This window comes from Corapipo altera, unplaced genomic scaffold, assembly GCF_003945725.1.
Source record: "Corapipo altera isolate COAL_440 unplaced genomic scaffold, ASM394572v1 184, whole genome shotgun sequence".
NCBI lineage: Eukaryota > Metazoa > Chordata > Aves > Passeriformes > Pipridae > Corapipo > Corapipo altera.
In genome coordinates this window covers 485,184-511,776 of record NW_020885039.1, presented here as the reverse complement: position 1 = coordinate 511,776, position 26,593 = coordinate 485,184, and the positions used below count along the sequence as shown (strand labels likewise).

At 34.9% G+C, this 26,593-nt stretch overlaps 1 protein-coding gene across 10 annotated transcripts in view; it reads right to left on the bottom strand.

The window, feature by feature from the left end:
* Positions 1–1,587: 1,587 nt before the first annotated feature.
* The window catches only part of CDH18 (cadherin 18), a 487,356-nt gene continuing 462,350 nt past the window's right edge, over positions 1,588–26,593 (bottom strand). For 9 of the 10 annotated variants that reach the window (XM_027668439.1, XM_027668440.1, XM_027668448.1 and 6 more), the window contains 3 exons: positions 22,663–22,780; positions 9,950–10,201; positions 1,588–8,753 (listed from right to left, as the gene is read on the bottom strand). In XM_027668439.1, the coding sequence (XP_027524240.1) occupies positions 8,251–8,753; positions 9,950–10,201; positions 22,663–22,780 (873 nt within the window). In that variant the 3' untranslated portion in view covers positions 1,588–8,250. The remainder of the gene's footprint in view (positions 8,754–9,949; positions 10,202–22,662; positions 22,781–26,593) is intronic. The other variant, XM_027668449.1, reaches the window with a different exon arrangement.

The following is a 26,593-nucleotide window of genomic DNA, read 5'->3' as shown; positions in this document are numbered from 1 at the left end:
TTTCCACTGTGTTTTTTCTGAATTTCCTAATCTATCCCCCTTATATGTCACATATAACTTAAGTTTTTACTGCCTTTAAGGGGAATAGTCATAAAATATTGCAATATTAATTCATAAAATTTACAATAATAATCAGAATACCTTACTTTACAATCTGTGCTCTAATCACTATGTATTCTGTTGTATTCTCTGATCATTTCACCAGTAATCGTATCTGTCCTGTGATATTTATTGTCACTCTATTAGCCTTTCATTGCTGTTCATACTTCCTATAATTCCCTTTCCTGCCTTACAAGCCTTTGCTTTGTAACACCGAAATCAGAAATCTTGCCTTTTAAGTAAGAAATTCCTTAGGCAAATAATGTCATTTTCTATGTGACGTAGGACACTGGGGTCTTGGCCAATATAAATACTTAAAACCAGCAAGATTCTTTAAGTTATTATAGAAGATAATTTGAATTTTGTATTACTATGCTTGGAAAAAAAAGTAAGAAATTCAGTTGTGATAAAGTCCAATTTCAATGTTTGCCCAAGAGTACAAAAATGAAGATTAGTACATTTGGCATCAGATACCACTGATAAGCATTTCCACTTTTTCGGAGAGATGAAGTTTTATTCCTAGATTCCCCTGACATTCTTAACATAAATTATCATACTACAGTGCTTCAAGCATCCAGCACAAAAAGGGAGCCTGTGGGGGTAGAAAAGAAAGAAAAAAATTAAACAATAAAGGAGGGTATAAAGCGAAGAATGTGTAACTCATGTTTTCAGGATCCCTCAGTCCCACAGAGTGTGACAGAAAACAAGAATGTTGTTTTATGTAAAAATACTCACTAAGTAATCAGTAAAAATTCATTGAAACTTGTAATGTGGGATTATGATAAAGGAATAATTGAACTGGGAGATCCCTAGCTAACATCCTGCTCTGAAGTCAGTCTTGTACATCCATTGTGCTTTGACCAGCTGGTTATTGATTAGTCCTTGCAGATTTTGATGAGAAAGTTCTATCCTGGACTTGGTCAAAGAACTGGCCTTTTCCATCAAATTCAACAGACGTGACTTCCTAATTTTTTGAGGAAATTAAAAGAAGTAAATTTGTCAAAAAAATTTAGTGAGTCTTACTGAAACAGTACATATTACTGCAAAAATCTTGAAAAAGATACATGAAATTTTCATTTGGAAAGACCACAACATGAAGTGAGCACTAGTGGCCTTTTTTGTTTTCATTTTTAAATAGCACTACAAAGGATAGAATATTCTTATGAGTTGGTAATTTCAGATATGCTTAAAGAGTCTGAGTTTCTGTTCCGTATACAAGTTTTTAGAAGTTTACTTTACATTTCATTTCCTTTTCTCAGAAAATCACATGCTATATTTGCACTTATATAAATCAATTAGTCAACACTTAAAGTATATTTTGGAATCCTACATTGAAAAAAATATTATGAAAACAAGTAAGAAAGAAAAATAACATTATTTTTGTTATTGTTACCAACATCATATACAAGTGACTTGTTTTTCAGAGCTGATAATCCAATTTGTTTCATAAAGAAAGATGCTTTCAAGTTTTGTCCTTTTTCATAAGGACAAAACTATAGCAGCTAGAGATTAAAAAGATTATGATTTCTCAATCATTCTCCTTCATGTTTACCACTTCCCACTTGAAAATTTACGTAGTACAAAGCATTGAGACTAAATGGAAAATACAAGTTTGACAAAAAAAAGTTCAAGGAGTTTGTAAATAGTACAGACTATGAGCTGTGTTTACTTCTTTTTGAGAAATTCAAATGTGGTCTATATGACAATCAGGATGTGTATATTTTCATATAACTTTACACTTGTAGCATAGTTTACATCAATAGACCTACACTAAAAAAAAAAAATAGTTTGCTTAGTAAGAGTGAGCTTTGCTTGAGTTTTGCCCAGCTCAAATCCAGTAATAAAACTACTTGTTAGATGTGTGTGCTTGACTTCAAAACAGAGTTGAATTTTAATTGTAGTTGCTTTGTCCCCAGTTCAATTCCAGAAGAAAGAGGAAGGAATTGCTTTTATACATGAAATATGAATATTAATTCAGATTTAAATAAACAAGGTGTAATCTTCAGAATTCAAGAGCAATGCAATGTTTCAAAACAGTTAATGTGACAGGTAAAGGTGTGTGTTAGAACTGCAGTATGTTTCAGAATTTCAATCACACTGTAAGCCTTACCGATCCATTCCTACCCAGGACTCTATCAGAAGATGTGGCAATTCTGATATTTGAACATTTAACTTCTTTACATGTACATTTACTGGGCTTTCCATTGAGTTCACCAGCAATCTGGACCTTGAACAAGCATGATGATATCCACTATGGTGGAAGGTCCCATGGACCCTGATTTTGTTCAGGTTTGGATAGGAATCTAACACCTGTCAAGGTCTGTGTGCTTCATGATCCTCTGAGTCCTAATCCCAATGCCTATTTGTCCTTTGAAGGTAGCTTTGCTGGACGAGCATGCTTCTGCAGGTATTGACTGTATATCAGCTATAATATGCTCTGTTGCAGGTACTTCCAGAAAAAAACAAATCTAGAGACAGCAAGTGTGGAAAGTTTGTTGGATCTTTGGGACTTCCTTGATTAATTAAAGGTTCAGGTGTGTTGATGGACTTGTGAGGAGTATCAAGAACACAAAAATACTCCAGAAAAAGTCTACTAAACTCACAAGTAAAGCTTTCTAGATTTTGAAGACTCTCTGCACCTAAATAAAAACAATACATTTGCCACATATGGAAGTAGTATGGACTCCAACAACCCCAAAATCAATTTCACAATAAGTTGATAGCAAGTTTTGCTAAGACAAAAAAATTAAAAGCTTAATAAATCTTAGATATGAAAGATTATCTAAAATATTTCTAAAAATTCTTTTGAAAGTTTAAACACCTCAAATGAGAATAAAAGCAAAACCCACAAAACCTCCCTGAACTTGCATTCAGATTCAGGCTGACAGTATTTATCTTGCAAATATTATCTTACAATAATTTCTCTTCTGGGTCTGTGGCAAGGCACATGTGAGAATTGCATAGTTTAGTGGTACACAATCTAAACTGGCCTGTGGGCAATAAAGTAGAGGAAGTAGGGTACAACAGCAAAATTCTACTTTCATTTCCTGTCAACCCCAGCTTTATTTTTAAAATTCATGTCAGTATGGGAAAGACAGCCTGGCATGCAATAAGTATTTTGTGAACTGTGGTACCTTTATTTTCTAAGATGTAATTTGTTGGTAAAGTCTGTTAATTCCTTTTAAATTCCTGAGAAAGAATTAGTGACTCCTGTGCACTTGAATTGCCTGTGCCTGAGCTTGATCGTTGTAAATGTCCTTGTCTGCTTCTGTCTTCTGTGTCAGCTTAGGATAATAACCCTGGTTGTTACCAACAATCTGGATTCATAGATGCACAATTCCCCAACTCATTCATGCGGATAATGTATTCATTACTGTGTTTCAGTTTCAGGACAGTGATGGTTGGAGCGGAATAGTTACCACAAGTAAAAGTAATGAACCATTTAGCAGTTATACTGCAGTCTGTTGTAAACTATCTGATGTGTCTTTCACTATCACTATCCATCTGTAGCAATAATCATGTAAGACAGTCTTTGAAATAGTGGTACAATGAAGTGACTAAACCAGACATTAAAAATCTAATTAAACTTATCATACCATTTCTGACATTTACCTCATTAATACAACTGTATCACATCTGATTTTTAAAGACAGAGTGTCTTTAGATGTTATAGTTCTTTGGTGCGTACAGAATACAGCAGTGAAGAGAAAAAAACATGTTCTAGTTGTGATGAGGAATACAATAACCCATCACCATAGCAAAGAGCACATTTTATTTGAAAAATACGAATAAAAGATTTTGTCCCTTTTGTTTATTAAAAGAAAATGTAACAATTTCTATCAGTAACACTTGCATAAGGAGGTATAGTTTACATAACTCTTTTGTTAAAAAAAATATATATATTTTTGGAGACTTTGGAAAAATAAGGATGGCCCAAAACTTGCAACACACTTCTAATGTTCCTTAGAATGCACTCTGCCATTTATATGTACTGCAAGTACAAGGTCTTAGCAGTTTATAATCCACAAAATAACCCTAGGCAGCATAATTTCATATTCTTCTTTGCATTTAGAATATTCCCTTTGTTACCCTTGTGTGAGTTTATGAGTTTGGTTAATTCCAGACTGGTCCAATACTTAGAATTTCTAAAAGTTGATTTTAAAAAGCCTGAGATGACAGAAGTTATTTAATTCCTTTTAAATACCAATGAGAACACTTTCATATAGATATTTTCTTTCAGTATTCACAATTTAAACAACTGCATCAATTAGAATTCAACCCCAAAAATGCTTGTAATTATTTTGGTTTTCTAAGAAGAATGCAAAAAAATAAAGTGCATAACATAGTGAAATTACTTTCAACTTTTACAGTGTTCTATGTATATGTAATAAAAGATAACACTGATAAACAAGTTAATTTGTTTTCAAGGTATGAATCTTAATCTAATGCCAGTTGAATTCAAGATCTTCCTTGCATTTAAAGTGCATTAAACTACATTTTTGACAGGTTTTAGTTTGACAACATAGTTACACATTTTAAAATTCTTATACTGACCATTTTCTCAGATGACTTGTCAAGATTACAGCATAGAGTGCCCTCAGCATTACAAGAAAGAGGGAAAGAGGGTTTGTTTGGAGGAATACAATTACCTATTTTGGTGCAAATGTAATAGTAGTTGAATAGCTGTTGCAGAAATCAAATTGTAAATGGGAAAGCCCTTAAGTAACACTTTGCATTTGCCATTTAACTTCACTCAGTATCTTCCAGTTTAAGTAAAACTGGCAGTTTTCAGCATTTAGTTGTTATGCAGGAGCAGAATTACTATTTAGGCAAATAGGAAAATATTTGAGAATATGAGTACACAAAAGAACCATGAAAGCTTTAGACAAAGTCTATATGATCAAACTCAACCATAAGCCAGGAAAGAGTTTCCCACAATACTTCAACTGAATGTATACTTTTTTTCAAATTAGCAATGCTACAAACTGATTGTGATGTCCATGGCAAACAGTATAACCTTCTTCCACTTCAATCTAGGTTAACATATTCTCAAATATAGTTTAAATTTTTTTCTAAGACACAAAAGACCAAAGGAAAATACTGTGGGATAGGGATAAAAAAATCTGTAAACCTGTTCTTTCTGCACTGTGAGGCCTTTTTCTGTGGCCCTGAAGATTTAATATTCTGCTATTTGTCATGCAAACAACACGACACTGTGATGTGTATTTGAGTAAAAAACAGTAAGCATAGCAAGCATGCAGACATATCATGATAGAAAAGCACATTTGGAGATCACTGTGAATAGGACATAAAACAGAACACACTGCAGCATCACAGAAGCAGCGTCTCAATAACCCTGCAGAGATTTAAAGGACTCAGAATTCCTGGGTCTGGGGGTATGATGCACATGCTGTATAGCAGCAAAGAGAGCACCAGGAATGATGAAAAGCGGATTCTTATTTCTCTGAGATATTATAAACTTAAACAGAACATTAGTGCAAAGAGGGAATATTTGCTTAAGTCACTGCACTTCTGTTGCCTTTAAGCCTGAATGTTCTATGACGCAAATAAAAGAAAACAATGGTGGGACCACTGTTTAAAACACAAAATACAATTGATTTTCCCTGCTTTGGTGTAGGGCCAGATGGAGCAGACATAAAGATAACTAATACCTGGTTCTCAAAACAATAATACAACAATTAATGCAATTTTCATGCAGATGTGGTACAAAATATTATAGCCCATGGTAGTAGTAATGCTAAAAGATTTTCTTTTTAACACTCTACTCATACAATACAAAAATTTAGATGTTAACATAAAGCAAGTGTGACCTAAATCAAAAGAAAACCTCCTAATAAAATCCAACACTATTAGTTTCTTCATTTGGGACAAAACTGAAACATATCCTAACTCTACCCCCAAAAAAGACAATATATAGGCCATTCTCAGCTTCTGTGCAATGCTTATTGCATTAAAACATCTGTTTAACCTCACTTTACAGCAATAATGTCTTTTTAAATGCATTTCTAGAAGATTCTGTATTTAATAAAAAGTAAAAAAAATCTGAATGTAAATTATTAGACTACTTTCAAATCATCAGCAGAACATTTATGGTTCAGGGGTTTTTCCCTCCTAAATTTTCTCATGGGTTAAAATGCTGAAAGAAAGGAAAGTAATTTTCAAACAGAACAGTGTAGTAAAAGCCAGTTCTAGAACTACAGTACAACTAATATTTTTTAGAGTGTGGAAAATTTCTTGCAAAGGTACTGGCTAATTTTTCCAGAAGGCTGTTTAAGCCAAAAGCAGTCAACTACATCTCAGGAAGAAGTTCACTTACTCAAAAAAAAAAAAAAAAAAATCCCTTCAAAGTAGAACTGATCAGAAGTTTCAGTCATGTCCAGGACCTACGCAACCCTGGAGCAAAGAAAGGAAGGTTTAATAATCTTGTTCACTTGTGTGGCCCACAGAAGGTCATCAAAAAGTGTAGACCTTGCTTTACTAAGCTGAATGTAAGTGGCACCTAAAATGCAGAGGAAGGAATCTACTGGAGCATACATGTCTGTATCACTCCGCACACCAGAGCACAGAGTAAAAAAACAGTACACAGTTTCTGCTCTGGACAGTTTTCCTATCAAATGCATACTCGAAGAAGTCCACTTCCCTAAGTGGAACTACAATTTTCTTAAAAACAAAGGACTGTAATAGACTGTGAGCCTTATAGGTCATAATCTTTCACACAATATTTTGAGTACCTGGTCCTCTCACAGTATTATAACAAGAAAGACAAACAAAAAGGTTAAAGTTTCAAATAAAACAAAGGAAAAATCAGAATCTGCTGGATGAGTTGTTAAGCAGCCGACAGTGCTAAGCAGAACTGTTTAGCAGATCTGCAATGTAATATGGTTGCAAACATAAAAAATCAACTTATTTAATCCATATGAACCACAATAATGATATATTTCCTCCACTAACTTAAAATGTACCTGCTCCCATGATGCTTGAAATAGGGGGAAAAATGCTTGTTCTGTTTAGGCGGAAATTAAGAGAAAGAAATATTAGCAGATTGAACTAAAAAGAAAAAGAGCAGCATCATCTTATTCTCTTTGTTTCAGTTTTCACTATTGACCTAACAGCAGTTCGATTTTGCTTTTAGTCAGACACAGAAATAGAAAGACATTATGATTAAGAACTCTCAGTTTTAAACTGAGTGTTGTAGCTCCTGGACTCAGACCAGCAAAAGACTTAAAAAGCTTCAGCTTTTAAGTGAAGTACAGTGAACCAAACAACTGCATAGTTTAACGGTGTTGCCATTGTTTTCATTGAAAGAGCCTACACTTCATCTCCTTTGCTGCATAAAGACTACTTTGGGCCCATTCTGTTTAAATGAATGATGTTTCCGTGAAAAGACAAAAAGAAAAAGCACAACACTGTAAATAACAGTTCCTTCAGCACGCAGTAGTAACAGAGCAGGTCTGGGCTTAGAGCCATGTTTGAGCTACAGCTAAGGATGCCCTCCATCTGTTAGCTGGTTATGGATGACAAGATTATGAAGGACATTATGAAATGGCAGCTTCTCAATGCAACCTGCTAATTCAATAAGATTAAATCATCAAAGGACCATTTATTTAAGAGGACAGGTGTAGCTTATCACCTCTGTGAAGGAAACAGACTGGTAGCACTTCTCACACTGATAGTAAGCCCCCATGGCTACCTCACATTGAGATCACATGGCCTAAAGCACAGCTAGAAAAGCAACATTACAACCACCTGCAACAGATTAACTCCTCCATTAGCTATCTTCTTAAACAGACATGACCATAAACTTACTGTAGCTTGGAGATGTTACGCATATTGAAATAAAAATGTCATTGTTTGGTTTTACTGTAGGTATTGTTGCAGATACGGTACCACAGACTTTATTGAGCATTTAAAAAAAAAAAGTACACAAGGGACAATATATTCTTTTTTCTGTATTTTTCAAAATTTGATTTTCTTCCAATTGGAGAACCCAGTTTCAAATATGAAAAGGGCACTTGTTCTACAGTAACTGCACATAACTTAGTTCCAAGTACTGTATTCACTTTTTTTTGTTACCGTTGCTGTCATTATATGTCCAGTTGTTTAGGAACTTCTCTGTTTTGGGAATTACAACTAAGTTGTTCTTTCTGATTCTATTTCCCCATAGAGTTCAGCTAGCTTCTTGAACTCAGGTCCCCAGTCTCCAAGGTAATTATAATCCTGGTCAGAGTGTGTTGTGGCTGAATCCAGAGAGCTGATAGATCCAGCTTCTGACCTATGACCCTCATAGGCATATGTCTGCAGGGAGTCATATGGTGGCACACTGGGGTCCAGATCAGCCTCTACCAGTCTTTGTTTAATGAACTCCTGAACATCTATACTGTCAAGGCTTGAGGAGAGATGATGTCTGGACACAGGCTTCGTTTCAGGACGAACATCCCTCCGGTATTTTAGCTCTTCAGCAGCAGATGGATTCCGCAGTGCGGTGATGTCGAATGCCTCTGTGTCTTCCTCTCCACCACCCTCATCATCATATGTCACAACATTTTCCCGGACGTCTTCTTCTGAGATGATCAAGGGCTCCTTCTTGCTACGTCTTAAGGTGATGAAAAGGACCACAATTGCTAAAGAGAAAACTGCAGATATTAGAGTAGGTTTAAAGTTTACCTCTGAATATGTTACAGAAATAGCAGACACTAAGTCAAAAATACAGACGTTTTATTTTCAGGTTAATATTGGTATTTGGGATCATCTGCTACTTACAGGGATCTCATAAAGGACATAAATGGAGATAACATTCTTTCAGGTAAATGAAAAATGAGTTACTAGAGCTGACATTCTTCACAAGCATAGTCAAGGGCTTTCAGTGCTTCACTAAAGCAAATATTTAGCATATCAGTTGAATTAACATGTAAAAGGTTTATTTTTCTCTTATGAATATTTGATTTTGTATAATAAAATGCAAAATTATAAGCTAAATATATTATTATATATTTTTAAAACAGCCTTCTGGTAAGGAAATTCTGAAGTAAGGTGCAAGGAAAGTAGTCTAGAAAATCTCTGAAAGAACATTTTGAAAAGTCTTTGGGAAAAAAATCCTCTGAATCTCCTACGTGGGTCATACTGCAATTACCATTATTTCTTGCCACATCTATAAGAATGCAGAAAGGCACATGAGTAGCACAGAGATATGTGTGCAGCAAGTTTTGTCTATGACAGAAAAAAAACCCCAAAACAAATCAACCCCACACCCCCACCCTCCTCAATATTAACTAGTGGCTAAAATTCAAATTGGCCTGGGGAAAAAATGTACTTGTGATGGTATTTATCTTATGGGTCAGTTTATAGTCTCACATGTCCCTCACCCCTGTGGATTATGCTGTGCATTGCTATCAGTTTATCCCACAAAAGTAATTAAGATATGGCTTTTGTACAAGAGCTAATGGTACTTCTTGCTGCGTAATGCATTTCAAAAAGCTTTCCTCATCTCTTTTCTATCATTTTTCACACTGTTCTAGACATGGAATTAGAGTCAGTTGCTTTTTGAAATATTTCCAAATTACAGAAAAAAGATCTGCGGTGATAATTACTTGATAACCTCTGAAAAATAATTTCTAGTGGATTCCATATATTCCTGAATGTACTTTAAAGGCATTTTCCCCTATTAATTTTAGCTAAACTTTTCCCCCCCAATCACAGCTATGTGTTTCTACTTGTCTCCTACTACCAGGCAGCCACTGGTTCAAAAGGACACCATATTAAAAATTTCTGCCCTGTCACATTCAGAGAGCCAGTGGAGGGAGAGCTTTACTTAATACTGAAAATGGCTTACCAAGAAGAATTACAACACAGAGCAGGATTGCGATTAAAGCTCCTGTGCTCAAGCCAGCCGAGGAGAGGAAAGCTTCAGCATGGCAAGTTCTCACTCGTCCATCTCTCTCACATGCACAAACCCGAATGGTGAGGGTACTGCTGCTGCTGAGAGGGGGTACTCCACCATCGGAAATCAAAACTGGGAGGTAATAGGTGTCTTGAATAGTTCGACTGTATCTCCTTCGTCTTGTCAGGATACTGGCTGTATTATCTACAATATTATAACCAGAATAACATTTCAGTGAAGTAAAAAAATGAAAAAAAACGTTATTGACTATTTGTTTCCCATCAAGTGAAAGCAAGAATTAAAATTTGTCAGGAAGCACCTATGGCCAACAGAGGAAAAAGAGGAGGCAGTGGAAAGTAATTAGCATGATATAAATAAAATTATTTAAAACTCTTGTACTTTTATTAGAATCTAAATGAACTTTGACAAACATTTGGGGTCCCGTTTGCAAGTGCTTTAATACCATGTTATGCTCTTGGTAGTATATGGACAGTCATCAATTTGAATATCTGGAATTCTGAGGATATTTGTTATGGAATTTTTCCACAACACAAAATTGTCTTGATTCTCAGAAGAATGTTAAAAGGTCTTAAGTAAAAGCTAAAATGAGACTTTCATATTTTACTGTTTGTGACAGGTTTTGAAGTTCAAATGAGCTTTCAGAAAACATCAGAAAGATAGTGGCCAAAGACTCATGCTATAGAGAGGTCAAGAGGAAGAGGAAAGGGGAGAGGGATGGAGGAAAGGAAGAAAAAGGAAGGCAAAGGAAGGGAAAAAGAGCAGATATGATATGTTCTAAACTAATGGAGGTTAAAGGTAAGTAAGCAAAAGGGAGATAGTGACATAAGATTTTGTCACCGTTGTTACCTATAGGTCCATCTGGCACATATTACTCAAGGAGAACATAATGTTTATTACACACATGTTGCAAGAGCATTTACAGGCACCAATGAGGATAGGAAGTTGCTGCACATATCTCTTTAAGTCCAAGAAATTAAGGGGCATAAAGAAAATGTGGGAGAAGAAATGCTACAATAATATCTTATTTATTTACATTATTTACAATATTTGTAAAATTTATTTTCAATTTGTTGCCACCACTTTAAAAGTATTAGCCCCTGAATAAAAGTACAAGATAAATCAAGCAAAATTGGAGACAGTGAGGACCAGAGACATGAGCTGTTATGAAAAGAGAGAGAGATAAGGGCTGATAAATGGAAAGAGAGATTAGAACAAAAGAGTTTTCTTCTTATCCTGGTTGTTCATGATTTCCAAATTGTGGAATTGTGAGTTTGGAATTTTTTAGCAAACAAAGGGATGATGAGTACAAAGAAACATCTGCCAGGTTTCTCTTCCTATTACGAACAAACAAGGCATTTTCTTCTTTTCCTCTACCACTGTAGCTACAGTATTGAATGGATTTATATAATCTATGGAAAAATGAAATCTGTGTTGATTCATGAAAATTTAGCACAGCAATACAACAAGTGCAGCATATTTTAGCCCATCTGACAGATGCATGCATATTTGAATGGAGGAGTTAAACATTTTTGTTTAAACTGGATAAATGCTCTTTTTCAGGTGACTACTCTTCGTGCCACACCTTCTATCAAGCTCTGTGCAAAATTTTAAAGCACTCAGTTTAACCCACTTCTGCCAACATTTTGGTTTGCATATCATCTGTCAGTGGTACTGAGAAAAACTGCTAGTATAGCCCCACATAATAGTAATATATATGTTAACAGGTTTCACACAAGAAATATATTTATGACCTGGGAAGTGATACCCTTACTGGCAGGCCAAGAACTGAGCATTAAGTCCTTTACTTCTCCACAAGAACACCACCCATACACCCTCATCTTCTTGGAAATATCCAGCACGGTGAGTTTGTTATAAACTCATTAAGTGTTGATCTTTTCACTTGAAGTGGGTACAAAATAAGATCTATCTATCTATCTATCTATTTATCTATCTATTTATTTATTTATTTATTTGCTGTAGACCCTGAAGCCCTATTCTACTTGTTTATGGACAGTAAATTGGCCGTTTTTTTTTTAAATATGGGGTTGTAGAAATGATTCCTATATACATATAGCATATGACATACAGAATTATTCTTTCATTTTTATGAAAACTGTGTTAAACTTTGACTTTTCTCCATATTGCTTAATCTGGCCTTGTGAAATCTTATAAAAGTATACGGTAGTATTCTCATTAATGCTGATTTTTTTCATTATATTACAGTTAAGAAATAAATTATTTCCACATTATTCTGCAATTAGACTAGGGAGTAAACTGTTTTGTATTATAATTGAGTCAATTGATTGAAGAAATCAAGCCTGGTATCCCTGAAATTCAAAATGCATTTATTGTATAAAGAAAATTCTTATTCCTATAATAGAATGAGCAGGGGCCTTAAGACCATTATTATAGACCATCTTCAGCCATGGAGGTCTTGCTAGACTCTGCCAGACTAATGCTAATATATATGAAAAGTACCAAGTGCTATTTCTCAAATTTTGACCAGCTCACTTTTTAATACATGTATGGTCTTCTACATTTAATTAAATACTGTACATGAACAACCTCAGGGATTTATTTTAAAATACTTCTAGAACAAGCAAATAATCTTATGGAACAGAGATTATAAAGAGGTAGGTTGCCTGGTATGTCTTTTAATTTTTCAACACACATATGGATATAATCAGCAGGTAAAGTAAGCAGTTGTTTTATCTTTCTCCTACACAACGTTGCATAAAAAAACCTTTTACTTGTTTTTTTTTTTCTTTTATAATATCTTGTCTACTCACTCCACTCCACTTTTTTTTTTATGCTACCTAGATTGTAAGCCCCAATTTCCCTAATACTGCTGGAGGACAAGGATAAAAACTTCAGTGTTTCAAAGAGGGAAATCACCACAGACTATAAAAAGACCTTCACCTTGTCAGTTGTCCAAGCAGTGGTAGATTGAGCTCTAGATACAGCCTAAGAGCAGAAATAAACTCACATATCTGTGATCATTAGGGAATTTCAAATGAACGCATATTTTGCATAAAAAGAAGTTAATGTTTGCAATATATATAAGGTGATGACTGCTGCTTCTGCCTTTCTATAACAGAAAAAAGATTCATATCATCACATCCTCCACATGCAGGAAAAACTTCACTGACTTTCTAGTTTTTCAGAATCCAATTTATAAATGCTTCCCTTCCTTGAAATGAAACTTACTACAGATTATTAGCAGAGTTCTTCTCTAGCAATTTCCCTTTTTATCTCCTGCAGTTGCTGGTTGTTAAACCAAACAAGACTGGGTAGTGCTTATGATCCCTGGAACACCGATTGTTCACACTGATGAATTTAGCACTCTCCCTGGTATTTTGTTGATCTGGGCCAACCAGGACACCCAACCACAGTCAGTGTTATTATCATACAGAAGGGACCCTTCTCAGCAGGCAGTATGGGCAAGAGCACAAAAGGTTTGTTTCCTCTCACTTTTCACTGTGCCTCAACATTATTCCAACAGCCTGTGGATCCTTAAGCAACCCTAAATAGCCTCATGGTACACACACCACAACACACTGTGGCGTGTACATTTCTTTTGTGACATGATAACACTATACTGTTAGGTTGCAATACAACTTTCACATTATTTCATAAAGTAAAAAGAGAAAAAAACCCCATGATAATGAAACCTGGGCTCTATTAGATTCTACACAGGGTCCAAAGGAGATACAAGGTCAAGGGCTTTGTATGTTGCCTGTTTTACCAAGTTTCTTTGCAAGACAACGGTCACAATCCTATTTAACATTTTGGCCTGTTCTTATTTCTTTTTTACCTGAGCACCAGTACTATCACTTTAAACTAGTCTGCTTGGACACCTAGAAATCCCACTGAAGTCATTAGAGAAGTCATGGCTAGGCTTCGTGAACGAAGATTTGGGAAAGGCTCTATCCATATTTGTTAGAAGCACATTGGTGGCTAATAAGGCCAATACAAGACAGACATGTCCAATTGCAAAAGGCACAACAGAAAGACTCCTTAGGTGGTACATTCTGCAAGACATGGTTCTTTCTGCATTGTCTTTTCTCCTTGAGAGTGATCCTGCGTGTGTTCTCAAAGGAAACAGCAGCGTTATAGATGGTGTGTTGCCAGGCCTCCCAACTGGAGGCCAGAGTAGACCAGTTATGTTGATCAACATTAGAGAAGCACAACATTCTTATATGCAGTTTTTAGCACATCAACAGAAAAAGAAAGCAATTTCAAAGAAGTGACAGTTCTAAGGAGAAACATATTTTAAGTTGCAACAAAAGAGAAGATAACAATCACACAACAAAGTTACCTGGAAACACCTTAAAGACCTAGGGATATGTTCAAGAACTCAGCTTGAAATGTAATTCTCTATTGGTAGTAAGTGACGCTATATCCATGAGTTAAGCATTAATATTAACAAGTGTCTTGTGTCTCACCACGAAAGAAGAGGTTCTTAGATCTTATGCTGGATTTTCAAAAGGTGACAGAAAGTGTTATAACCCATAGTAAGAACACCTATTCATTTCTGCTTAAGGCTCTATTTCTGTTATGGTGCCTACAGGTCCCAAACACTTCAGTTCAGCTACTTTGTCCGTATAAGAAGAAAATCCTAAAAAATTGTGTCCCAGTGAATGCTCCTGGGCCAATATCCAAAAAAGGCCCAGTACTCATATCTGTGCAGGAAAGGATAGCCTCTTCCTTCTATCTTCTGACATAAATAAAGACTGAAAGATGATCACCATATAGCTACAGAGGCAGTGATGAAAGTGCTGGCTGACAACAAAAGCATCAGAGGCTGAATATAATGAAGAAAAATCTAGGATTCCTGAGCAGCAATCTTGCAGTAATGAAAGGATTTTAGCACAGAGACTATTGGCAAAGATGTAAAAGAAAGAGCATTGGGATATGAGCATGTATGCTATGAGGAAAACTGTGGATAGACAGGGGGAAAATTGTGAGTGCAAAAAATAAAAGCTAAAAAACAAAAGGACAAAAATGACAAAATGGATAAAACATACAATTCAAATGTTACAGTAAAAAAAAATCTGAAAAAAACCTGTAATTAAACTGTGTTTCTCTGGGGTGGAATGTCTTACCAAACAAGGAACTGTCATTTTTATACTGCATAGAATAAATACAAATTAAATAAAAAGACGTTTTTTCTTTCAAAGTCGTATTTGTTCTTTCAACATTAAATTGTTTTTCTTGCACTGTTAAAATCATGCAATTCAATATTAGTATAAGACACAATTTTAGGAAAAGGAGGAACCAGTATAAAATTTTTAATTTCAAAGAACTGTCATGGTCTACTTGTGTTGTTTGTATTCTCTTGAAGAATAACTAGATTTTTGTAGAAACAGATGTTACACGACATATAGCCACAAGTTTCTGTATAACATATCCAATTATAAGCATTCTCAAAGAAACAATATAAAGCTTTTAACACAAATAAAAAGTAAGATAACAATATTTCAGGCACTGGCATGGAAATTTTCTGTTCCCAATGTCATCAGAGGTGTTGATTCTCGCTATGACGCTATTACAGATATACATATAGTGACTCTTAGTGCATTGTATGTACATATAAATAAAATACTTAGAAAGTAACTGAGCTCTCACAGACTATTTTTTTCTCAATAAATCTCTTTAAATACTTTACAAATAAGTTATCTAACACTTTTTCAAAGAAGAAAACTGTGTCTGATTTTCCAAAGGTCTCTGAGAATCAAGGATAGCAAAAAATGATCAAAGCTAATCACGTTGCCACAATACAGAAATCATATCTCTAATGTTCTAGTCAGAGCTCTATTATTGAGGACAATCACATGTAAAGGTATGCCAACAAAATGAATGAATAAAAAAATTTACCCAAACTTTAGTGTTGACTACATCCTGACAACTATTCTGATGTTTTAAAATTTCAAATTTTAATTGTTTACACTTCTTATCAAAAACCATTGGAAGAACACACTGAGAGAGGAGCTAGAAAGACAGCAACTTTTAAGAGGAGGATCATAGCAAGGAACAAAAGAATCTCACAATCTGTAAGAGCTACAGGAAGCCAAGTATAAAGATAGACACTGATGACCTAAGAAAGAGCTTACTGAGGGGGGACAAAAAAGTTATATCAACAGCAGTACTTTGAAAGGTAGTTGAGGGTTTATGTATTGAGAAATTTCTTTGATATCTGAAAAGAGATACAACAGGGAAGACAAGGGTATAGGATAGCAGCAATAGTACTAGGATGATGGAACTAGAGGTCTGATTCTTCTAGATCTGGAATTAAAGACCTCTTTGTCTCAATGGATTTAAATGGTGAACTTCACCTCTGCAGAGTATGTTAAGAACCAGGACTCACTGGAGATGAAAGGACTGACTTCTAAAGAAAATTAACAACTCCAACTTTTGGAAAGAAATATTTATCTGATTCCTTGTGGTGCACATTGCACCATGTAATGATCTAAACTTTCTAATGATCTAAACTTTCTCATATTTGAGCTGTTCTTTGCAGATATGGCAACTAGAACTTAAGATTCACTTCAAGTGAGGTTGAGGTTACACATGGAATATTCTGCATGACTCTAATGCAGAAGCTCTTCACACTCTGAAGATATAGTAGTTTACTAAGTGAGACTGTACACTGTATACAAGGCTGTTACCACAGTCTTTTTCCATCATCTCCACCTTTTTACACTGAACTTCTGAACTAAGAAAAGAAAGGAGGGCATAGGAAAATCAAGGAAGCAGAGATACAGTGATAACACCATGGAAAGTAACTACTGGAATGCTTCAGAGGATGTTCATTTACCATTCAAAATTTGAGAATTCCTTTGACATATTATACATTACAAGTAGAGACAAGAGAAATGGAAGTAAAAAAAATAGAGTAAAATCCTGTTTATATCTTAAGGCATGTTTCAATTTTCAGTTCTGCTTATATCAGCAGTCCAACTACATAAATTTTCTGAGAAGTCATAAACTAATTAAACCCAAAGAAAATATATTGGAATGATTTGCATTTCTTACATTTCTAAAGTTAGAGCAGTTAATTTGTTTATGTGGACTATCTTGATAGGCATTTCTGTTTCATTTCTCTACTGATAACTCTTGTAAATATTTTTTCTTTTGTACTGGCTTCAAAGCTATTGCCAGTGGCAAAAAGCTATTGGTTTTTCAGTGGGTATTTCTGCTCAGTGGGTAGCAAAAATGAAAAGAAACATAGAAGACTTTTAGGGACTGAAATACAGTTTTTGCTTATGATTTGTTTGTGAAACACCAACAGATTGCAGCCCTGAAAATAAATGCAAGAAGAACCTGTACATTATACACTAACTTACCTATGTGATCAATCTTAGAGCAGACTTTTTTAAATCAAAAAATCATCAAAGATGTTCAGATGCCTGAAGAAGAAAAATGTCTCCCTCTGCAGTAGCTAGTCCTGTTTTTCTGTCTATTGTACTCATGGTAGAATTCCTTTTTAACTTTCATATGTTGACTCTGATAATACCTACTCAGATATTCAATCCGTTTACAGTAACAGCACTTCTGTCAAATTACTTACAGTCACCATGTGTAATGCTAACTTTGCACTTTCTCAGATATCATTTCTCTCAAGTTACAACTTTCTTTATGGGATAATATTTCATGGTAGGTCATTAGTAACTTGCAATACCACAGATACAAGACCAAACACTCTACTTTGATATCAATGAGGGCAGGAATTATGTAGCTGTTTCCCCCTCACTTAGAGTTGCAGAGTGGGGGTTTCAACCTGACCTTTTTAAATGTCACTTCCGATGTTCTAAAACAACTAAAACATGATCTGGTATCTGGCATGCTTATTTGCAATTTTAAAGCCCCAAAGTCAGTTCACTGGCCTGCTAGTGTGCAATAATGGTAGGAAATAAGAAGGTAGGAAATAAGAAGGGCAGAGAGATAAACAGAAGGTTATATAAGGGAATTTGCACTGGGGTGGGATCAGTTTATCTCTGGACCTTGCTCTCTTTCTAAATAACAGCAATGATGAGTAAAATTGATCTTTTTTTTTTTTTTTTTTTAGCATTTTTTGATCTGTGACAGAGAGAAAAAGGTATCACGAGCATGAGTGGATGAACACATTACAAATATCATTTTATACAGATGCCATTGAACTCATTGTGCTCCAGATTTTACAGAAAACCACAACTCTGCTCCTGTGGATATTAATGTATCTTCTGATATAACATTACGAAAAGGTAATCTCCAAAGTGATAGTATCAGAAAAATGGCATGTGTGTTGTCAGCCAGCACTTTCATCACTGCTTCTGTAGCTAAGCATTCTCTAGGGAGTTGTTCTTCCTTGAAAGTAAGGTAAACTTAGTCTGCTACCAGAAGTGAGCAGTCTCAATTTATTAAAGTAAGAGAATGCACAAATCTTATTGGCACTGTTGGATGAATGTGCCCAGTATCTGCATAAACCCTTATTGTCCAGGAAATTTACAATACCCATTGGAGCATCCATGGTAAGCTGCATATCTTGTGATAAAAAAACAGCACCAGCAAAACAGTGCTTTACAGTGCATAAGATTCATAAATGTTCTAAGTGAACTATTCTCTGATGGGTCAATCTTTTTTTAAGCTCCTAGAAAATGTTATGTAACTTCTAAAAGAGGCCTCTAAGAAGTAACAAATTAGGTAGAAAGAAAGAGTGATTTTATTTTTTTTAACTCAGAGAAGAGAGATGTTATGCAAATGGGCATGTTTATATATTAATGGTTTGGAATATTATAATAATGACATGTTCACAAGTATTAACAAATTTTGACAAATATATCCACCATTCTTTAAGCATCTGGAAAAATACTGTGATTCTTTCTGAGTAAAAATTAAAAAAAAAAAAAGCAATTTTAAAATTCAGTGCATAGAAAGAGTTTTATTGGGAAGAACTGTCATCTTTTCTCTGATTCCTCAACAGAAGATTTTTTTAGCCCCATATTACCCTGGGAATTTTTTAATGGGATATGTAAAATCAGATATTTCTGATTAGGCAAAACACGTAAATTTAAGATATTACAAACAAATGGAAAAAGGATTCAAAAAATATCTATGACAACATCCTAAAAAACAAAAAGAGGAGAACATAGACAACAGTTAAATGAGTTATGTAGCATCTGACCTACAAAAGAAAAGCACAGTCCAAAAAGTACTTGGCACCATGTTTTACTAGAAAATGCAACATTTTTCTGGGCAGAATAAATTGTAAACAGCCCTGTTTTCATTAGATGATCTTCATAAGTACAAGTCCCAGATAAACAAAAAGGCGTCTTCCCTGGGTTTACTCTCTAAAATTGCAGGAAATTATTACAACTTAATGCATTTTCTTTGTATAGCAAAGAAATTCTATTCCAGCTCTTGTTCTGTCTTGCTTACATGAGTACAGATACTGCATAATTTTGCTGTCTGTCCTCTTATTCATACTCTTAAGCCTCTACTCTGAATAGTACTTTTTCAGTATGAAATAGAACTCAAATAGCAACAAAGAATCTCATGTACCTTAAGAATACAGTGGGGGAAAAGTATTATACTCTGTCTTTTCCATTTTTTTTTTTTAATGAAAGTTGCAAGACAAACAGAATCCAGAAGGTGATTCAAACAACTCTTAAGTTCTGCTGGACTGCATATTTGGTATAGCCCTGTGACTGTCTCCTGACTTACATTTCCCTGAGTGTTTTAAGCTCTGCATTGTAAGGGTAAATTTTCAAAGAATGGAGATTTAACATTTTGGAGATTTTATTTAGAAAAAGCACAGGTTCAGGCACATGAGATAAAAGTTCATGTGATCATACACATGCTGAGATTGTATATTGCTGCAGTCTATACAGGTAGATAGGAACAAACTACAAAATCTTATGCTTGTGCAAGCCCTAGATTTCAAAGTGCATAGATACAAGCATTAACATTTGAAGATCCAAGGCACTGCTGTGGAGCCTGCTTTTAATAATGGAGTAAGGGAACATTCATGCAAGTCTATTTGGACTTAAAGAAAAAAACCTGTTGTTTTGGGTTATGAAAACAAGGGAAGAAAATGTCTACTGAGATTTTTATGAGATGAAACCTCTATCCTAAGGAAATAAAAGGAGAAGATGACTGTATTTGAAGATGACTGCAAGAGAAATATAATTTTGTAATGACAGATACATCTATTTCTGACTACCACTTTCAACGTGACATCAAGAATTTATTTCTTATCATTCTGCAAAACATTATTGAAAACTCAAGGCAATTTCTGTAGTTTTTTCCTTTAAAAACTTAACATAATGAACAAATAAATAAAACCCTCCATGAATGCCGATCTTTATAGAGTTATTAAATCCAGAGGTAAAAACAGTAGCTCTCTTGTAAGAGCATTCTGATTATTTTTAACAGCTGATGCACAAAAACATGAGTTTTCAGAAGTGCAGACTTGTCACAGAGATAAGAAAAGTCTTTTATGACCACCTTCTCTCAACTATTTCCTAGAAGAGTAAGCAATAAAAATTCCATTTCTGAATAGGAATAGGTGATAAATATGAAAATTGTAAATGCCAGATAACTACATATTGTGAATGCATTTCATAAGTGTTTCACTGCTATTTTATTCATAGAATGTATCACAAAGAAAAGGTCCCAATAAAGGGCAGTGTTTAAACAGTATATTCAAAGGGTCACGTGCCAAGCAAAATAGTAACAATGAATTTGTTTTTAAGATAAATTTCTTGTTATTACTTTAGATAAACTGTCATTGTGTTAATTATAAGTGCAATTTGCAAGTTATGTTTTTGGAATCTTTGTATGTATGAGAAGTTTTATGCAAGATGCTACACGAAGTGCATACTTTCCTACTCCTTAGGTGAAATAAAAACATAATACACAATAGGCCTTTACCTTAAAAGACACCTTTTTCAGTTCCTTCAGTTACTTTCCCCTCTCAAATCCAATTTAGAATAGTTCAAACACTGCTTTCTGTTGTTGGTTCTAAAGTCAATTCTCACTGTTCTTGGGGAAGTAACAAGAAAGCAGCAAGTGATTACTAGTGCATACTTTTAGCCAAAGCATGACATTGCTGCATCAAAGATTTATTAAAATTCCTCACCCTCTTATAAATCTCTGTATTAAATAACTTACGTAGTAATAAACGCATACAATATAGATCCAGATTAAAATATGTTCAAAACCATATGCCAGCTTCATCATGAACCACAATTTTAATACAGCTATTCAAAAGCACATCTTGATATAAATATTTTTTACAGAAATGACCATGGTCATGATCTTCCACATGAGATCACAGTCCAATACTCAATGAGTTTATTTGAAACTTTTACTAAAATACAAAAATGCATAACGGTACACCTCCCTTATTTCAGGAATAACTGTCTGGCTTTTCCTACAATGTTCCATCACAATCTGAGTGAGATCGACATGCTGATCTGAGAAAGGTCTGGTATCTCACTTAAAGAATATTTTTAATATATGAATTAGTCCTTCCAATTTTATTGGTTTTATTAATATTGATATATATTTTATTGATCTCTTTTGGAACTAAGATATGAAACACATTAATTTAGTCCGAACAAACAGCATGACTTAATATTTTTTTCTGCTGTAAATATAGTTAAATGTAGGAACTGATTCTTTAGGAAGAGTATAGAGTCTCCTTCCCTGAAAGATTTTACAGATAAAAAATGCTGTAAAGAATAGTTTCAATATCACTGTAAGTACCATATGTACCAATGATGGAATTAATGCTTTTGATCAGAGATGTCGAGTGATCTGTAAGATCAGAAGGTGTTCCACAGCACTACTACAAGTATATAACTGTAAAGTAAAGCAAATTCCCCCCACTTCCCACATACAAACAGGTGTAAAAACAAAACCACACAATACACACACATACACAAAAGCTTAAGAGGAGAATCCAGACGAACATTTAAAGTTTAATTTTATTTTCATCCGATTGCAAAATGGAGACCAAAATGCAATACTCAACCAAGAGTAAGTCTAATTTAGGTTTGGGTTTCGGAAAGGTTGGGCAGTTTCTTTGATTCAAGAAATGTTCAGAAACACTTGGTTTGGTGATTCTGAAAGCCATTTTCCTTCAGGGTCTATGTCATATGAATTTCTGATTGTAATTTTCAGGCATACTTTGTTAGGAAGGGCATGAAGCAATAGACTATCATCCAGGGAGCACTGAAGGACCTACTCTTGATGTCATGTCTGTAAAAGTAAGTATGAATTCCAATTTTTATGCCCCTTAATTTTTTTTCTCCTCCAAGCAATAATTAGAAATAACCCTGACAGTATCCAGTACCCTATTTTACCTAGAAATAGGCTAAATTGTCAACATCATTTTCATTTATCCACTTTTTAAAAAACATTCCTGAATGTATGAAGAATAAATGTTAAAATTAAGTGGAATATAAAAATAAAATGCAATATCTGATTACTTTTAGTTTGCAATATGTTGTATATGCATGCCCTTGACATCTGACAATTCAGTGATGGCATATTACAGTTTTCCTTTTCTGTCAAGAAACACACGGAAATTTTTCTCTTCAGTTAAGACATCCCAGGTAGAACAGAGATGCATTTCTTTGAGATTTATATGTTTGATTTACCTTCATTGTTCCTTAGAGTAAAGTTGGGATTCAAAGAAAGCCCTTCATCAAGAGAAAAATGGAATCTTGCTCCATTTGCAGAGTTATCTTTGTCAGTTGCGGTGATAGTCTGAATTACCTGAAACAAAAATTAACAGTGAAACGTTAACTTGACCCATATGATGCCTGACATCAGCAGGATGCTCAAGCTTACCTTTTTTTAATTTTCTACTTGACTGCTGCTAAATTCAACAGATGAAACAACTGTGTCATTAGCTTGATTTCTCTAGCATGAAAGATTTTAGGAACCACACTTCACAGTTATATGAAAGCATCTAAAGGATCTACACTTTTGGATGTTTTGATATGGTCAGGACCTGGTACAGAAGTTATCACCATTGTCATTGCATGCTGATAACTTTCTGAATTGCTAAACATCAGTTTTTATGGAACCAAAAGACAGGTTGAATCAGGATGGTCTATGTGAAGCATCATCTGCCTGCCATCCTAATAATTAGATGCATGTCAATATTGGTTAGGAAAAATAATTATCTAAAATGGTAGATATATAATGGCAGGTAAATAGCTATCTATTTAGAATTCCTGTCAAGAGTCAGTTTAAATTACCAGAGAACAGAACAGGAAGAACAGCAGCCACTCCTGGGTTTAGTTTGGTTTGCCCAAAAAGGACCAGTACTAGATCTAGCAACGACATATGAGGGAGGTGTTTTTGAAAGGTAGGGCTTTGTCTTCAAAAGCCCTAGTGGTTTTTAATATTTGCTTTCAACTAAAATTGATCTAAGCTTTTGGAATGTGGGACCAAACAGTATTTCTACCTCTAGTTTAATTTTCATGCTGGGTCTTGAAACTCAAGCGCTAAAGTGGAATTCAATAAAGTTTGTTCTTGTGATATAGGCAGTGAAGCCCATACAAACTGCTGCACAGAGATGATAGCTATCCTGAAGGAAATATAAAAGGGGGAGGGAAAGTTCCCTTTTCATGAGAATTTTTCTGTTCAGTGTTCAGCTTTAGTCTGTCTGGACTGAACCTGAAGCATAAACAGTGCAGGCTCATGTGGTTTGGTCTGTTTTAAAACTGAAAGACAGCACACAGTTCCCTACCTCCCTACCTTCTCACAGAAGAGAAGCAAAACAAATTCATTTTGAAGCCATGTGTCGGTTTGGGCTGGGGTAGAGTCAATTTTCTTCACAGTAACCAGTATGGGGTTGTGGTTTTGATTTGTGCTGGAAACAGCGTTGATAACACAGAATGTTTTTGTCATTGCTGAGCAGTGCTTACAGTGTCAAGGGCTTTTGTGCTCCTTGATCCGAAGGATATTCCAGACCATGTGGCATTAGGCTCACACATAAAGCTGGGGGAAGAAGAAGGAAGGGGGGTATGTTTGGAGTGATAGTGTTTTGTCTTCCAAAGTCACCGTTGTGATGTGATGGTGCCCTGCCCTCCTGGTGATAGCCAAACACCTTCCTGTTCATGGGAAGTGGTGAATGAATTCCCTGTTTTGCTTTGCTTGCATATACAGCTTTTGCTTTATCAATAAACTGTCTTTATCTCAACCCATGAGTTCTCTCACTTTTACTTTCCTGATTCTTTCCCTCATCCCACTGTGGGGGAGTGAGCAAGCAGCTGAGTGTGGCTGAGTTGCCAGTTGGGGTTAAACCATGACAACTCAATAGGATATAATGTTTATTCTACTTACTATATACAACAAAGTATATTTTATTGACTATACACACCTGAGACAATTAACAATATTTAAGATGATTGCCAAGAATATTATTTTAAGAATTTGTCATAATACCTTTTTGCTGAAGTGTAGCAGAGTAAGATCAATCTTAAACAATCCAAAATACCTATAATTGTGCAGTTTATCAAAGTCATGGCAATATTGGCTAAAAAGTTTGGCAAAAGCTAATCGTTCACTACTGAATTTTGCAAAGGTGGTAAAACTCTTAGTGAAACTATCACACAAAAACAGATATATAAGATTTTCTTAGATAGATATATTTAGTTCATAATTTGGAAATGGTATGAGGCGAGACGAGGCTAGGCAAGACAGAAAAAAAGGGAGATGGAAGAATATGTTCAAAAGAATCAATTTCTGCTATTATTCAAATAGTAAAAATACTGTTAAATGCCATTCAAGCTGTAAAAACTTCAGATAAGACCATAAAAAGATAATAATTTATGAAATATTATTTAAAAATCCTCAATGCTGTTAATCAGAGAAATATAAGTCAATTCGTCATGCACATTCAGCTTTTATTTGACAGCCTAGTAGAAAAATTTTTGTCCTGTTGCTCTCTCCAATGAAAACACTCAGTAACATTTTACAGAATCTTGCATCAAGGCCATGCCATTTTGCAAAAGAAATATCTTTGATCAAGGCCTCAGTGCCACAAGACTAGTATAAAAATTATTTGGGTTTAAGACTAACTTTATAACTCAAAATATACTGTCTACATTCCCTGATTTCACTCATGGAAGTTCACATGTCCACAGAATTCACCCATATATGTAAAAAATATAGCACCAGATGTTATACAAGTCATGCTTTTCCATGTAGAAAACAAACATTGTATGTTTAATAGGACAGGTCAGAACATTTTTAGAGACCTGTTTTTAAAAAGAAAGTTCACACTCTTTCAGAAAAGATTTGTAAGACATTAACTCAGAGGTGAGAAACAGAAGTATGGGTCCTCTTGACACCAAAATCTACTGTTAACCCTTTTCTGTTTAATTTGCCAACTACTTAATATCCTATTAGCAGACATTAACAGTCACCTTACCAAAGCTGATTACAGTAAAAATGTAGACACATAGCCTCAGCTGCAGTAAAGTTCAGTTGACAATACTCATAGAATGAAACTGAAAGGTTATGCTTTATCTTTAAAGGCAAGACTTGGCAAGAAAAAGGAATTCCAAGAACTGAGGAGATCTAATTGCAGAGGGTGGAGAGCAGGTGCTAAATTCTACTCAGATCCTTTTTTAGAACTGCATCAATAAAGAAGCAAATATGCACATGACAAACACATAGTAGAGGCATTCCTTGTCGGCTAACATTGATTTCCTTTGTGGCAGATTGCAAAATGTCATTTTCCCATATTGGCTGAATCTCACAATTATTCACAAAATGAGTATATGTCTAGAAGTCAGTATTCTCCAAGTCTTAATGCCATTTAAGATAAAATCACAGCTGCTTTATCGACTTTAATATATAATATCTACCAGGCCTCACCTGGAATCCATTGTAGATACTTTGGTCTTTACAATTACTAAGGGACTAAAGCTGTCAGATGTCATGGAAATGATCATCTTCTCATAAGCATTTTCTTTTTGTCATGCCTTAGGAGTGGTCATTTAAGCTTAAGCATAAAGCTCTTAAGAAATTTTTGGTTTGGATTTTTGTTGGTTTGGTTTGGTGATTTGGTTGGGATTTTTTAAATAAAAAAATAGAGCAGTAGAGGGAAAAAGAAGCGACAGAGGCTCTGCAACTAGATGATACTTTGATTCTCTTCATAGAAGCCTCCTCTGATAACAAATAAAGACAGAAAGTCCTCCAATGACAATCTACTGGTTAGCTTATCTTGCACATAATAATTTCAAAATAGATGTACTGAGGAAACAAATAAGGACTCTTACAGGACAGTGTAAGACAGGTTGGAGCCCAGCCTTGAAAGACCTAGTGAAACAGATATCCCCAGCAGTACAGAATATGTTCTTTAGGGATAAATCTTATGAAGCATTCTCATAAGATGATGAAAAACTCAAGAGTAATTCTGCCTTTTCTGGGTGATTCAAAACCACCCAGCTGGGAACGCATTTTAGTGTATGGTACACTTGCCTTATTCTGCAATCCTTTTTGTCCCTTCCTAATATTTGTTGAACACTGTCTTTTTTCTTTTCCTTAGACTAAATGGTAACATCTTCTGAG